Below are 16,642 nucleotides of genomic sequence, written 5' to 3' on the forward strand. Positions count from 1 at the left end.
TAAGGTGATTTTAAGAATCAGCCATTCACTAAAAACTGGCCTCACCAAAAACCTACTGCTGAAAGCATTAGTTTCAAACAAGCTACAATTCAAAGGATCTTGTTAAAGAACAGAAGAAAAAAGACTGTGTAAACCACACAGTTCAAACAAAGAAGGTTGGAACAGTGACCTCAACACTCTTGATACCTACCACAAAGAACAAATCAAGCAATGTAAGCAAAACCTCAACCTCAGGCACTGTATAGGTCACACAGATCTCCAGAAAAGTGAGCAAGCAACTAGAATGGCTTCCTTCTGCTTATGGAAGGTCAAAAGGAAATAAAAGTCAAGAGTATTTCTTTGGAAAGGGAAAGAGTGGTCAAACACAGCACTTCCCAAATGATTACGAGGTGGGTGCTACCCTGATTTAAACAGCAAAAATCAGCCCCTGCCTTACACACTTCAGCTCACCTTCCCTAGAATCTTTTTTTTTTTTTTAAATATATCTTTATTGATTTCAGAGAGAGGAAAGGAGAGGGAGAGAGAGAGACAGAAACATCAATGATGAGAGAGTCATTGATTGGCTGCAGCCCGCAACCCGGGCATGTGCCCTGACGGGGAATCGAACCCTGATCGCCTGGATCCTAGGTCAATGCTTAACTGCTGAGCCACACCCGGCCGGGCTAGAATCATTTTTAAAAGTCTAATTTCACAGAACTCTGAGTCATATCCACAGCTTTCACCCCACTCTTCTTTACTGATCTGAAATGCTCCCACTGTGAACAGCTAAGAGCCTATCCTGGAAGGGGGAGGGGGGGAATACAAGCCAGTTTGTAGGAGACAGAAAAATTATGGGGACACTGGCCTGATTCAGGGCAATCTGGGATTTGTTCCCAGAAGCTGTTGATGGTCTTCTGTCCCTGCATGCCCACCTCAGGCAGCTGTACCCAATTTTTTGACTACTTGAGAAGTAATCTTCGCCAGGATTAGTTCCTGCCGGAGAGGAATCACAGACACCCAGAAGGGGAACCAGGAGACTTACAGAGGCCCTATCTCCTGAGTGAGAGAATGTGTATGTGGACTCCTATTTGCTGCTTGCCCTATCACATCTATCCCCATTGACTTAACACTTTTTGCTTGTCTGAGGAATTTTGATGGGACTCTGACATCTCTGGAACATCAATCTTTCCTGCTGCTTGGCCTGGCTTCTGACATTTGCTTGTTTGTTTGGGCTGATCCATTACTAGTCTCAGACACTAAGTTAGGCGTGGTCTGGTTCTATATTCTGATTAGTGACTCTAACAGGTTCTGACTGTAACGAGGTCACTTTTGGAACTCCCAGTGCTTCACTGCGGCTTTGCTCCAAGGGCACCAATGGCATTGAAGGCTGCCAGAATTGTCTCCGAGGCCAATCTGGGCACCTAACTCACTTAACAGGAACAAAAATCTTCCTTTTCCTGATAAGCCCAGCGAAGGCTCAGATATAGCTCCTTTACTTAGATTTCCTATTGGAAGCTTTGATATGGCTCAGATCAAAGCTTATCTTCATTTAAAAATGTTACCTGGAATAAGCTAGCAGAGGTTATTAAAGATATAAAGCAAGAAACATTAAAGCTAGATTTCTCAGAAGAGAAAAAAGGAGTGATAAAAAAAGGTCTGATGTTGGCAGTCTAGTTTAGTAGGAATTCTGCTACTCAAAAAGTTGTATGACTTTTTAAACTTGGTCTCTATCTCTACTAGGGGTTGTTTTCTGTTGAAAAGTCATGATGTTGGACAAAATTTCTAAGCCCCCTTCCAGTTTAAAAATTTAAAAATTCAGGCATTTTCATACACTGCTAGTTGGAATACTAGCAAGTTTATGAGATATGCAGACTTTGCAGTTAGACTTGGGTTTCAAATCATTTACCAGCTCCTTAACAGTGTAAGTTCAAAGACAAAACCTTTCTGTTTCTGTTTCCTTATCTTTTATACAAGGACCACAGGTACTTTCTAGGATGTGAAGACAATTTATAATACCTAAAGTACAGAGTTAGCTCAATGAAAAGTGGGTGTTATAGTTTTAAGGAACTTAGCAACATGTATTAACAGCTATAAAAATGTGCATTCTTTCACCTAGGAAATATGCTTCTAGAAATATCCTGAAAAAATGTACCATAAGGATGTTTGTAATAGTATTGTTACTTAAAACTCAAGAATAAGGGAATGGTTAAATAAAATATGGTAAACTACTATGATGGAATACCACACAGATATTAGGCATCGCGTTGGAAAAGGATACTTAATGAGATGGGGAAAATGCTCATATATATTTTTAAAGTAAAAACCGCAGGTTACTTCTAGTTCTGGCAAAATGGCAGGTTAGATAACCTATTTCTAAGGCTTAAAGTGGTTTCTGGGTTACTACAAATGGTCAAGTTTAACAACTAGGAACTTCGAAAAGACATCAAGTCCAGCTTGCAGTTAATGCTTATTATTTATTATTTAACTATTATTATTTAAATATACAAAGCTGCTGGATAAGTCTAAGAGAAAAAAAATCAGTTTGCTGGTTTTGTAACTGAAGTTCTTAACAGAAAGGAAAAAAATGTTTTTCCCTGATTGAACAACAAACTTATGGCATTAAGAAAATTTAAAATGCAAGTCGCCAGGCCGGGCGTGGCTCAGCGGTTGAGCATCGACCTAGGATCCAGGAGATCGGGGTTCAATTCCCAGTCAGGGCACATGCCCAGGTTGCGGGCTAGGCAGCCGATCAATGACTCTCTCATCATTGATGTTTCTATCTCTCTCTCTCCCCTTCCTTTCCTTTCTCTGAAATCAATAAAAATATGTTTAAAAAAAAAAATACAAGTGAATGCCTCACAGTTCTTAAAAGGATTTTTGTTTTTACATAAAGCAGTTGAGTTTATATTGATAAAGTAAATAATTCATTGATATTCTATTTCATAAGAATATTTGATAATAATAATACATGGACTGATGAGAAAATTCAGAACTAAACAGGGATTATTTAAACAGTATATTCTTTGTGATAATTTGGATCCAAGTTTAAGTTAAACCTCAAAGATAGCAATAGGCAATAGGAAATTTCTGGTGGACCGTGTAATCCAATAAAAAGTGTCTGCATAGGTAAGCAGAGGTGATATCCTGGAATGGTGGAAGGTATCTCATAATATGAAGTCTCCATAGAAGAGGAAATTAAATGAGATCATGTATGAATGAGTTTATCATACAGCTGGTATTTTGGTGGCTGGAAGGTATTTTTTAAATATATTTTTATTGATTTCAGAAAGAGGGAAGGAGAGGGAGAGGGAGAGAAATAGAAACATCAATGATGAGAGAGTTATTGATTGGCTGCCTCCTGCACACCCCCTGCTGGGGATCGAGCCCACAACCCAGGCATTTGCCCTGACCAGGAATCGAACTGTGATCTCCTGGATCACAGGTTGATGCTCAACAGCTGAACCATGCCGGCTGGGCCGAAGGTATTTTTTAAAATGTGAAAATAAAAAAATCTCTAATGAGACAAGACTGGTAAGTTAACAGGAGAAATTTAAACATGCATAATATCATTTCCTATGTAACAGGGCATAAAGTGCTCAGTTTGCAGCTGGATACATCACTGCTTCTTCCCTAAAGGGAGGTTCTGGTCTCTTCTTCAACCACTGCAAGGGTTTCAGTATGGAGGGTGGGCAAAGAGGCCTGTGCAAGGAGCAGGGGGACAGGCAGGCTCACTGGTAAGAAGTGCAGTGTTCGCTGAGCATTGTAATTCCCTAGTGGAACACTTCCTCTTACAACAAAAAAGAAACCTCACACTGCTCTGTAAGGCCTTAGGGGAGCCTCAGAAGATGGGGGTGGGGATAGGGGGGTGCAGGGCTCTAGTCTCCACCCTCCATTTTTGCTGATATTGTGTACTTATGAAGGTTTAATGTGAAGAAAAAGGTTTTCGTGTTTAAAAAAAAGTTTGTGAGGGGAAGAAGAAAAATGGGGAAGTAGGTGATAAAATGGAGAGGATAGAAGAAAAATAGTAAGATCAACTCTTTCTGCGATTCCTCTTTATTTGGTCTCTATTCTCCTCTAACTACAGCCCTGAGCCTTGACTTAGTGTTGTTCAAGGGGCAACCTCAGCCAGGAATTCATGAGACAGGTAAGCATAGCTGCTGTAGGATAAACAAGAAAGGTTAGAATCAGACTGCTCCTTGGTCCTCAGAGAAAGTCTGGGCCAGCAGGGGAGAAATACATAAGCCTGCCGTGACAGCATGGCAGGTGTCACACAGCAAAGTGGAAGGCCTCTGCCCGGTGCTCTGCTCTCCAGATTCTACAGCCCAAGTCCTCCCTCTTCCATGAGCTTCACTAGCACCCGGGGGAGTCCCTGTAGTGGCACACTATGTCACACATTACGCAGCCTCAGATAGTGCCTGGTAGGCCATGTGTGTTCACTAAGCATGTGTAATGATTCTTAGATAGACATTTTTAATTTCCCATTTAGACTATAAGCAATGGGAGGGCAAAGCCTGTTGCATTTCTGCTTCTCCTTTAGTTCTTACTGGAAGCATTCTATAAATATTTGAATGGGAAACTGAAGTGGCATTGGAAAAAAAAAATCAGTGAAAAGAACAAATAGAAGAACAGTTACAGAATATATAAAAAGTAGGGAGAGCCCCAGCCTGGGGGCTCAGTTGGAGCATCATCCCATAGACCAAAAGGATGACGGTTGGATCCCTGGTCACACGGTTGGGGCACATATGGGAGGCAACCAATTGATGTTTCTCTCTCACAACAATGTTCCTCTCTCTCAAAATCAATAAACATACTCTTGGGGGAGGATTAGAAAAAGAAAGTAGAGAACAACATTGCTATAAAATGTGAATGAAGGCAGCACGTGTAATGTGATGTGGGATGTACCTAACTGTCTGTAATTGTGGTTATTTTTGTAAGTAAGCAAATATGACCTGAGGTAAATCAGTCTTGGTTTAGGAATTCCCTGACATTAGGAATAGACGAAGGTGGGGAAAAGAACACCTATCCATTAATTTGGAAAAGACAGAATTCCTCAACATCTTTTCCACGTTCATACTTTCTTTACCAAGTGACAGTAAGTAATCCACTGTTTTATTTCCTGCTAAACAAATTAATTTTAATCCTAACTTTACTGTTTGAAAATGGGGAGGGATTAAGTAACAAGTAGAAGCAATATGATCAGTAATCTAGGTCAGAGACTGTTGGCATCCTGAACTTGGAGTTGAGGCTTGTGAGCCAGGGCCCACGGGACCTCACCTCAGAGTCAGAGCTGTCCAGTTCAGCCAGAGTTGGAGCTTTGAGGAGCTTCTTCCTCTGCACAGGCACCTGCTGAGCAGCATTTAGCCTATTTTCTTTTGTTTTTGATGTTAAACCTCCATTCACCACTGATGATTCCGCAACGTTCTTTGGAGATTCAGGGGTAGTTACATCTGGTAAAAGAAAGAAGAAAGCTCACCTTTTCTTGAGCCAAGAAAGGCAATCAGTGGATGAAACATACTTTTCTAAGTACCTGCACTCAGGAACACACACTAGGTGACACAGCATTTCCATGTCATACACATATAACACAGAGGCTTGATACAGTAACTCCTATGTACAAAGCATTTTTGTTAGATATTAACTGTCAGACTCAATTAAAGAAAACTTTTAAACTTTTAACTGACTACATGTTCACATTTATAGATTAAAATTTAGAGCTGGAAGAAATTCTACAGATAACTGACTCCAACTTCTTTATTTTCCAGAGGCCCAGAGAGGCTAGTGTTATAGACTCTAAAGAGCTAGTGATAGTTAGATCAGAGTGGTGGCATGCACGAAGCCTTATTAAGTGTGTGACTGTAAGGTATGAAAATGGTTTGATTTAAAATAGCTAATAATCTATATTAATATAAACATGAACACAAAGAATCTGGGATACATTCCCTCTGATAAAGCTGACTTAGTTTATTCAGAGCTCAAGTCTGGATGGGAAAGCAATGCAACAAATTAAAGAAATGCAGAGTACAGAGCACAGAGTATCGAGTATACAGTACAGTACGCTGCAGATGGTTCTGGTTCAAAGTCAAGCTCTGCTGCTAGCCAGCTAACCACTTGTTGCCTCATCTATAAAACGGGCTAACAACAGATACGAGCTTGTTGTGAGGATTAAATAAGTTAACAACTGCATATAAAATACTTAATACAGTGTGTAATAAAGGTGGTGCACCATGAATGTTAGCAATTAGTAACACCAATTAGTATCTACATTAGCAAGTAAGCTAGCTAAGATTCAGAGTGATTTAGCCAGAGTCACAAAGCTAGTGTGTGGCAGAAACTTGAATCCTGGTTAGCACTGATTCTAAAGGCCACTTTTTTTTTGTACTGTAGCCTGTAATTTTCCAATATAGGTGGAACTACTTTTCTTCAGTATTTCAAATAAAGTGTTAAACATTTAAGTTTAATAACTACCAAATTTGAGTATTTAAAAATGAGAAAAAGCAGTCACTGCATAATTTAAGTTCCAGTCCAGCACCCAGGACCATGAACAGATCTATGCACATGGAACAGTCTGAAACTCCTGCAGTTGGGGGTAAAGGGCACACTAAGCACTCAAGTGAAAAAGATGATTAATGCTCTTTTATGAGGGGAAAGTATTGTAACTGGTTATTATAAGATATAAGAATTAGCAGTTCTCCCCAACATAAAATATTATACGCTTGAAGTTTAAGAAGTGGATTTCCAGGAAACATTAAGTATATAAATGTGTTCTAGTACAGCCTTCTATGACATTATTTTAAAGAGTCATGTAAATTATTTATTATATATGATTATATATATGATTTAATATTTATAATTTCTGCTTATTTTGAGGGATCAAGAAGGCCAGAGAACATGCCCTTGTGAGCTAGAAGAAAGGGTTTGAGTAGGCTGGGAAGGAAGGAGGGAAGGGAAAAAGGAAGGAAGAAGACAGACACACCTGTCCATCAATCATTTATCATTTTACATAAAATTTCTAATAGAAAATTTGACAACATGTGTTAATTCTGTTACTGTTTCCAGGTATTAAGTAGCTAAAACAAATACATAATTGGGGAAGGAGGTATGCTGAAGGGGACAAAAGGGCAAAAGCAGCGAGTTTCATGTATATTATAGTGGTTAAAGTCTTCAAATACATTTTTGATAAGGAGGTGCGGAGTGCTGGGCTGCCACACTTAGGAGGATAATTTAAAAGTTCCCAGAAAGCAAAGGAGGAAATGATTGGGCTAATTGATTAACTTCTATTAAAAAAAAAAAGGTAGTGCTTACATATGGTCCAGGAGTATATTTTTAAAAATCTTATTCTATAGTGGCTCTTATTTTATACCCTTCCTGTGGAATTGCTCATGTTGTTGTAGCAGTCTTTCAAGAGAAAGCACACGGCTAAAACTGCACACATCTTTCACTCGTCTTAACTGCCCATATTCCAATCGAGGCTCCCAAGTTGGAGGTAGAGTATAGTGAGAAGAGTACAGTCAGCTTCCCAAAGCAGGTCTCACATTCCCCATCGACCAGGTCAGGATGAAACCACTTAGAAGTGCATGGAGGAACACTGAAACAGTTTTAATGGTTATACATTTATTTTAATGTTTCAGGAAAAAATACTATATCAGATGCATGATTTTATAGATGTTATTGCTTAAGATTTTAAAAAGTCATTTATGATAAATTTTAAAAACTTAAAACAGTACCTGGTAGCACTTAAGTCTGGCAAAAATCATGAGGGTGGCATCTGAACTGAAGTTTAGGAAACACTGCTGCCATGAACTCATTTCATTCTCAATGCAGGGGATTTGAGAAATTACCCAATAGCTCTCTAAGTACCTAAACACTGTGCTATGAGACTGATAACTATTTGAGGTCACTGACTAAAACTACTAAAATGAGTACTTTGTACTAAATTCAAAGCTTTGAGATAAATAGGATTAATAAAAAGTATGTTATGTAACAGGTTTCAGAATGATCTCCACATATAAGATTAAATACTGTGCGTGATTTTATCTCATAGTTAATATTTGTAAAAGACCCAGTTGCAGTTGAACATATTTTTAAGAGATGTTTTTAAGTAGTTTAATTATTTATACTTTTCTGTTCAAATAAATAAATCCTCATTACTTCAGTGTGTCATACGAAAAAACAAAATATTTAGACAGGACTTTGTACTTCTTCTATGTAAGACAGAATTCCCTGAGAAAAAACAAATGATATTTATAAGTAAGCAAAATATTTAAGATGCTAGATATGGCTTGAAAAGTCATATATCTCAGGTTCAGTGCATAACCATGATATTAAATAATTTATGTAATAACTTTATGCATGCTAGATACACCCAGCTGCTGCTTTATTTAGTTGAAGGAGATTTAACTGGGATACAGATTATATATTTAATATTTGCATTGGAAAAATAAATTATACTTACCTTAATTAATGTTGAATGGATTAAAATTTTCCACTAAGAATTAATATTTCTAAGATATACCTAAGCAACAGAATATACTTTATGTCTTATTCTACACTTAAGTTCAGAGGAGTTATTTATATGTTTCAATATTTACTCATTAGTTTTCTAACTTTGCATTGCAATCTTTGCATCAGGTTAAAGAATGGCTCCATCTTTTCCATTTATATATATGTATTTTTAAAAATTGATCTTAGAGAGAGGAAGGGAGGGAAGAGAGAAACATTGATGTGAGAGAGAACATTGATCAGTTGCCTTCTGTATATACCCCGACTGGGGAATGAACCCGCAACCTAGGTATATGCCTGACTGGGAATCGAACCCACCACCTTTTGGTGTACAGGATGACGCTCCATCCAACTGAGCCACCTGGCCACGGCCCATTTATAATTTGAGACATTTTAATTGAGTAGTCAAAATGCAACAATGAAAACATAAAAGCAGCACAAGAAATTGAGAATAAAGCATGTAGAAATCATGAAGTACATACACATTAAGGTATGAAATAAACTACAGCAAATGACAAACAGTGAAAGCAAATACAAATTTTTTGTTACTATTTTATATCAAGGAGGTTAAGTACCAAGATCTTTTTGCCCAACACACAACCCATCAGATAACCTATAAGAATCCAAAATACACCTATATACAATGTGTGTGTGGGTATGCATAATGTCTACATCAGCCACCTGTGCTTAATTGTGTTAGCCAATAGTCAATGTGTTTCAGTAGTCAGCCACCCCCATACAGTCCAAATAATGGAAACATCTTTAGTAGATATTTAGAAGAAATAGAGTGTCTATAATATATACTGCCAACTTTTAGAGACTGGCAGTAACATATATATTCCGAAACATTTCTGAGTTTATTTTCCAGACCAGATTTTTAAAATAAGGTTACTCTGCAAATGGTTGATAAAATAAAAATTTCAAGCGGATAAAGAAAATAGAAAAGCTCTTTAGTGGTCAGTCAAAAGTAGTAAAAGAGTGTAAATTATTTATCTGAGTTTCTTTTTTTATTTTATATATATATTTTTAATTGATTTCACAGAGAGGAAAGGAGAGGCAGAGAAAGAGAGAAACATCAATGATGAGAGAGTCATTGATTGGCTGCAGCCCACAACTCGGGCATGTGCCCTGACCAGAAACCGAACCCTGATCGCCTGGATCATAGGTCGATGCTCAACCGCTGAGCCACGCCCAGCCGGGCTATCTGAGTTTCTTGAAAGAGCAAATATTAGTCATACCTGAGACTTAGAAATGTAAAAGGAAGTTTAAAAAACAGTTGGGAACTAGATTAGCAGTTGAAAGATACTTAGTACATATTTATAAACAGAATATAATACTAGAATTCTCTGGCCCTTTAAATATGAATTTGTATTTAAGATATGCCAACAATTCCATGGCATATAAAAGAAAGTTCTGGAAGAATATATTAGTCCCAACATATTATCTCATTTTACATTCAAAATGACTGCTTCCAAAATTAAAAATTCTAACTTGCAAAATAATTTATGAGGATTAAGTTGGCTTGGAAACTTCATTCATATATAGTTCAAAAACTCAATTTAAAAAGAGGGCTGATTTTACAGATCAAATTTACTCATTAGTAGTTATTTGTCTCACTATGAATCCCTGTCTATTTAACAGGAAGGGTCTAAACTTGCACAACAAACCTGGGACACACATTTTACAAACCAAAGCCACGGCACTGCTTTTCTGTTTTTATACTGTTAATGAGCACTCAGTATCATTTGTGACTTGGCTCTTTCTACAGGGAGCAAAGAGATACAAAAGACAGCTCTTGCCCATCAATTGAGAAGCTGCAGTCCTCTGAAGTAGCTGATAGTTTTTAGTTAAGCTACTTAAATGCTTTAGAAAATAAGAAGTGTCAAAACTTTGTTTCTTGAAAGGTTTCTTCCTATTCTCTTAAAGAGAAGTTCTGTTTTAGACTTTGACATCATTGCTTCAGAAGACTGTGGGTAAGTGACAGAGACCATAAGGATCGGCAGCCATATTCCATAACCATAGGTATGGCGCAATAGTTCTTCCATAATCCCTTGGTAGGCAACGGATTTCTTGCAGTTTTAATTTTTTAAAAGTATAATGTTTTCAAATAAACAGAAAGTCTTATTTTACTGACCACAGCTTAGAAGAAGCCTTTCAATTTTCTTTTTTTTTTTTTGACCTTTGAACAAGCAGATGAATGAAATGTATTTCACAGAAGCCACAAAACCCACGTCAGGTGTGAAAAAAATTTTCTTTTTTACCTGACAAGTCAAAACTGTAAGACATGCTAAGTGGCCGCATTGCTGAAAAAAGAAAACAAACAATAAAAAGAAAATAATTCAGCCGTTAGAAATATACAGGGAGGAAGGAAAAGAGGCAAGATTTGAGAAGACCCGGAGTGGCACAATTCAGACTTTAAGGCAAAAGGTAGTGAATAAAAATCTAAAATATAATGAAAACAATGAGTCTTAGTTTCAATTTTATCACTAAGACTTTAAATGAAGTAACATAAAAGAAAAAACTTTTTAAAGAACATGTTAAAAATGAAAGCATGATAAAGACAAACATTTTCAAGAACCATAGTATAGGATTTTTTACTTCAATATAACATTGATCAAAAGAAAAAAACACACAGCCATTTTAAAAAACACAGTTTTAGGCAACATACAAAATCTTTAGAATTTGAAGATAAATGTGTTCTTATGTCATTTATTTCATGATGAAAATTTGGCTCTCCTCATAAAGGTGAAACATTTTATAGAAAGTTTCACTCAGGAAGGAGCAGCATCACAATGTGTCAATAAACTGTCTATTGTAGGCAGTGTAACCTAGTAGTTGAAAGGCAGCCTCAGGAGGCCTAACTTTGGATATCAGCTCTGCCACTTACTAGCAGTATGATTATGGGCAAGTTACTTAACCTCTCTGCTTCAGTTACTTCATCTATAAAATGGTAATAATGATACCTTATGGGACTATTAGGAAGAATAAATGATTTTGTAGCAAAAAAAAAGGAAAGGTGCTCAGATCACTGCTTGGCACGCAGCAGAAGGTCAATAAATATAATTTAAGAATAAACTTACTTCTTTCCTACTGAATAATTTGTTTTTAAATTTTTGTTACATACCAAAAACGACTGAATGTATACTTTAAGTGGGTAAATTTTATGGTAGGTAAATTATATCTCAATAAAGCTGTTTTTAAAAAGGTTATACAAAGATTTGATGAATTTGAGTATTCATGACAGTCAGAATTATCTATTTTCACAATAGCCCAAAATTCTTACCAGGACTCTATGACCTAGGCTCAGGGAGGACAGGCACCTTTGTGGTCAGAAGAGAACAGAACATCAGGTCTAGTGGGAAAGGCAGTACAGGCGTAGCAGGCAGAATGTCTGCCCAGTTCATATTTTCCAGGTAGACTGCCTGTAGAGTTCTAACACCCAAATTTAAAAGTATGTAAGTACCACTTTTTAAATTTTTTTTAAAACTTATCTTTACTGATTTCAGACAGAGATAGATAGAAACATCAATCATGAGAGAGTCATTGATCGCCTGCCTCCTGCACCCCCCTGGCTGGGGATCGAGCCCGCAACCCGGACGCATGTGCCCTGACTGGGAATCGAAGCCCAATTGCCTGGATCCTAGGTCGATGCTCAACCACTGAGCCATGCCCGGCTGGGCCATATAAGTACCTCTTGATATGTTTTTTGGCAGATGTTTTTTAAAGGAACAATTTATATTTACAACCCAATGTCTCAATATAGTATTTTTTTTAAATGATGTGAAGGAAAAGCACTGAGTTACATCCCAAACACAACTTAGCAAGACGTCAGAATCACAGTAGATATTTTAAAAGCACTTATGTCAACAAAGGGGATGTGAATCTTAAATGGGGCAAATAAAGCAACTAATTAAGAATCATACTTATTGTTTGATAATCAGGAAATAATATTTTAGGTATTTCATCCTAATATACAAACTACAATGTAACTTTTAAATAAGAATTTTACTGTGTTTTAGTTGTCTTTAGAGATATTATGTATTTGAGAATAACCTTCCACACACCATTAAAAAAAAACTGCATTTCTAAACTCAAATATAACCAAGTCTGGATTTCCTCAATTACGCAGAGCAAAGAAAATACTATGCCTTGTCAAAGCACTCATCACTCTTCTCTAATATCTTATTCTGCTATTCTCTGGTTACATGAAAATAGCTTTTGAAATAAGACTGACTACTGCACAAGAAAGAGATGCTATTATTTCTTGGAAGATGAGGTTCAGGTTTTTCTAAGTTCTACATACCACAAAGAGGACAGCAATCAACCATCATAGCAACCAAGAGGTTTAGGAAAATGATGCTTTTAAAGGAACAACGTATATTTAAATCCCAAAATCTCAATACAGTATGCGATGTTAGGAAAAAGAAAATGATCAGATGTGAACACTATGTACAAGAATAGTCATTTCACACTTAACAGGGAAAAACAGTCTGTAAAACAATAGGTAAATAGGTAAATAAAATACAGTTTAGCCATATGTGAGGATATCATGTCCTTACAATAATGTTCAGAGTCATATTTAATGGCATGGGAAGTGTTTCTGCTACATAGTGTTAAGTGAAGAGAGCAGAATACTTCACATACAGTTTTTGTTTCCATTTCATGATGAACAAGTAGATTTGCAGTGACTGCCTCTGGCTGTTGAAATTATGGGTAACATTTCTTTAAATATTTACATATTTTCCCCATTTCAACAGTGAGTTTCCACTTGCAATTACATGGAGAGGAAAGGTTGTAAAAATATTTAGGGAAACATTTCTATTCTGCCAACCTTATCCTAACCAAACTCTCCTAAGGAAAATTGTAAGAACCAATATACATCTACAGAAATAATGAGCCCAAATCTTTTACTGTTCAATTAAAATTTAAGATCACTTTGAAGGCAGAATTCTAGAGGTTAAGACTCTCACAGAACAATCACTTGCTACAATAAGCTCAATTCTGTTTTTTGTGTGTGAAATATCAACTAAAAAGGTTAAAATAAGGTATAATCAACATAAAATTGATATTTAATTATTTTAAAATAGGGCTTCTATTAGTTAGCATCTAATTTGTTTAAAATTAAACAGAAAAATATGTATGTGACAAGCATTTGTGATGACCTTCCATGCAATTTGAGAGTGTCCCCTTGATGCTTACAAGGATTGCCAGCCCTTATCTCTATCATCTATCTATCTATCTATCTATCTATCTATCTATCTATCTATCTATCTATCTATCTATCTATCTATCATCTATCTATCTATCATCTATCTATCTATCATCTATCTATCTATCTATCTATCTATCTATCTATCTATCTATCTATCTATCTATCTATCTATCTATCTATCATCTATCTATCATCTATCTATTTATTATATGCTAGTCTCTTTCTTAAACTCCCTTGAATGACATCACTTAATGCCCTCTCACTGGCTGCTGTTAATACTCATGTATATCTCCTGCAACATGAACATGCATGACACTCCAGTCACCCTTCTATAAGCATCTGTGGGCAGGGCCAATGCCTTATTCATCTGTGTACCCCAACAGCTGGCACAATGCTTAACAGAAAATAAAGATCTGAAACACTACTGGGGGGGAAAAAGAGACTCGATGACGGATACCATGCAAGGAATAGCAGCACACTATGCTAGTCTTGCTCCTTTCTCTATCCCATTGGCACTTCCATTACAGTTTATAATGCCTAAGCCTAATTACTCTTTACTCCTGTAAATCATGAAGCTTACTTTTCTCATGGCAAACTACTTGTTTTGCTTTATAGTTTTGTTGAAATCTTTTTTATTACCTCTATTATTCCTTCTCAAGGTGTAGTAAATGAAAAAAAAATCTGTTCTAAAACCACCATCCTACAATACCATTTCCTTATTTTTCTATAGTGGTTCTCACTCTCTGCTCTCAAGAAAAAGGCACATACATATAGTGTGTGAAATATGCAAACATTTAAAAAAAATGTTTCAGGGGATTCACAGACACTCCTCAGGCCCATTAAAGGGCTCCCAGGATAAGAACTCCTGGTTCACAGGTTCGGGCTCATTATTATATAAATGCTCATGTGGACTTTCACTTTGCACACTTTAAACATCATTTTTAAGAGACAACACTTGCTGCCATAAAAATCAGACAGGGATAAGTTGTCTGATATAACTTTTACTTTGTAGCTTAGTAACTGCAAGGTACATTAAAAAATTTCAACACCTATGGGAGTACTTTTTACAGCCTAGTCCATGCACTAGGAACTGGGGATGCAATAACGAACACAACAGACACTGGTCCTGCCATCATGAAGGTCACAATGTACCCACAGGGCCGAGAGTCAAAGAATATCAATATGGGGTGACCGAAGAGTTCAGAGCTGGAGGCACGGGGAGCAATCAGAACTGATGCAATAAACTAGACAAGAGAAGATGACAGCTTAGGTTAAGATGGTGGCTGCTGGGCTGAAGAGTGGAAGACCAGAAAGATCCAGAAGTAAAATCAATAGGGCTTGGCTGTTAAGAGTCAAAGATGATGCTGAGGCTTGTGTTGGGCACACTGAGATGGGGGGACAGGAAGAGATGGTTTGGGTAGAAAGTAGATGAACACCCTTGTGGACTTGTCTTGCTTGTAAGATAAAAGGAGGCCCTATCTAGCAGACAGATGGATGCATGAGTCTAAACTTGAGAAATCCGTGCTGTAGATTGGGGGCTGGAAGATTGCCAGAAAAAAAATCATGGAAAAAAGGGTGTGGTTGAACAGGAAGAAGTGAGCCCAAGATAGAAACTTGAAGGATCAAGAAGTCTCAAAGAAGTAGAAGAAATCAGAGGAGCAAACTAGGAGAGGTGGTGTAGCAGAACGGACTCCTTTCCTGTTCAGGTGCCACTATAATCTATTTCCCTAAAGGAAGTTTCTCTGAGTTCTCTGAGCATCTTACAAATTGGAGGAGAGCTCTATAAACAAAATGTTTACAAACATTTTATAATATGATCTGTCTATAAATCAAAATCAATGTGTGCTTATAGTACACGTTAAAAACATTAAATATACTAAATATAAAGGAGTTGTGGGAATAGGTTAAGTGATATTAGATCATTGATGCTTTCATCACATAATACTGAATCTTTAAACCCATAATTAAGACAATGGAAACTTGAAGTAAAACTATCATCTTTATTCTAAAACATAACTTATCTTTGTATATGTATTATAATTTATAAAGTATTTTGACCACAATCTTATTTAATTCTTACATAAAAGCCATAGTGAAGGTTTAGAGGAATTTTTATACCCCTTTTGCTGACAAAGAAACAGACACTCAGAGAGGTAAAGACACTCCTTGCCTGAAACCACAATCCAGAAATTGGCAGAGTTCTGTCCACTATGCCATGATCCTCTTGTACAGTTCAGTAGCATATATAGAAAGAATTTATTATTCTATGAATGTCAAGTATAAATCTCAAACTCCTTGAACTATCTTACCTTTGCAACATTATACCATTATTTTTCACTAAGCTGGTTATATAAAGATACTTTTTCAAGTGGGTGACTCTAGATCAGGAGTGTGGCAAACAGTTGACTCACCTAATCGGCTACGTCTAATCTCTTCTGGTGAGACGGGTCGCAGCTTTCTTTCTGCTTTGATTTCTTCTAGTATTCTCTCATGGAGGCTCTGTGGCCGTGGAGGAGTAGGTTTTAGCTTTCTGGCTGAGGCCTTGAAAAAGAAACATAATAGTTGGAGGCTTTGAGTAGTTGTCCTTAAAGAATTTTTACTGAAGTACATCCATATGGTATAGCATTATTAAATTATATTTTATTGACTGACACACTGCTTGGTAAAGGTTATTTTTAAGTCATTATCAAGATTCCTAAAGCAATAGGGAGAGTGCTGAATTTCACAGTGGTTTAGTTGTATGTGCTCAACTAATTTTAAAGAGACAATTTTGTTAAAGCTAAAACTATGTTCCCTATATGCAAGCATGACAGGCAATCAATTGAAATGTAAGCTATACTTTATATAATATGATTGTTGTTTTTGAAACTAATATTTTTAAGTCATCACAACCTTCTCACATTATTATTATCTTCATTCCATAGTTGAATAAAGGCTTCAGGAGGCTGATTA

General features: G+C 36.7%; 1 protein-coding gene across 2 annotated transcripts in view; it reads right to left on the reverse strand.

Annotated features, from left to right (window-relative positions):
* SPIRE1 (spire type actin nucleation factor 1) overlaps positions 1-16,642 on the reverse strand; it is a 121,211-nt gene that overhangs the window by 22,213 nt on the left and 82,356 nt on the right. For both annotated transcript variants that reach the window (XM_087818665.1, XM_087818664.1), the window contains exons 8-9: positions 16,102-16,231; positions 5,254-5,426 (exon numbers count right to left, since the gene is read on the reverse strand). In XM_087818665.1, the coding sequence (XP_087674791.1) occupies positions 5,254-5,426; positions 16,102-16,231 (303 nt within the window). The remainder of the gene's footprint in view (positions 1-5,253; positions 5,427-16,101; positions 16,232-16,642) is intronic.

This window comes from Miniopterus natalensis, chromosome 7, assembly GCF_054644295.1.
Source record: "Miniopterus natalensis isolate mMinNat1 chromosome 7, mMinNat1.hap1, whole genome shotgun sequence".
In the NCBI taxonomy this organism is placed as follows: Eukaryota; Metazoa; Chordata; class Mammalia; order Chiroptera; family Miniopteridae; genus Miniopterus; species Miniopterus natalensis.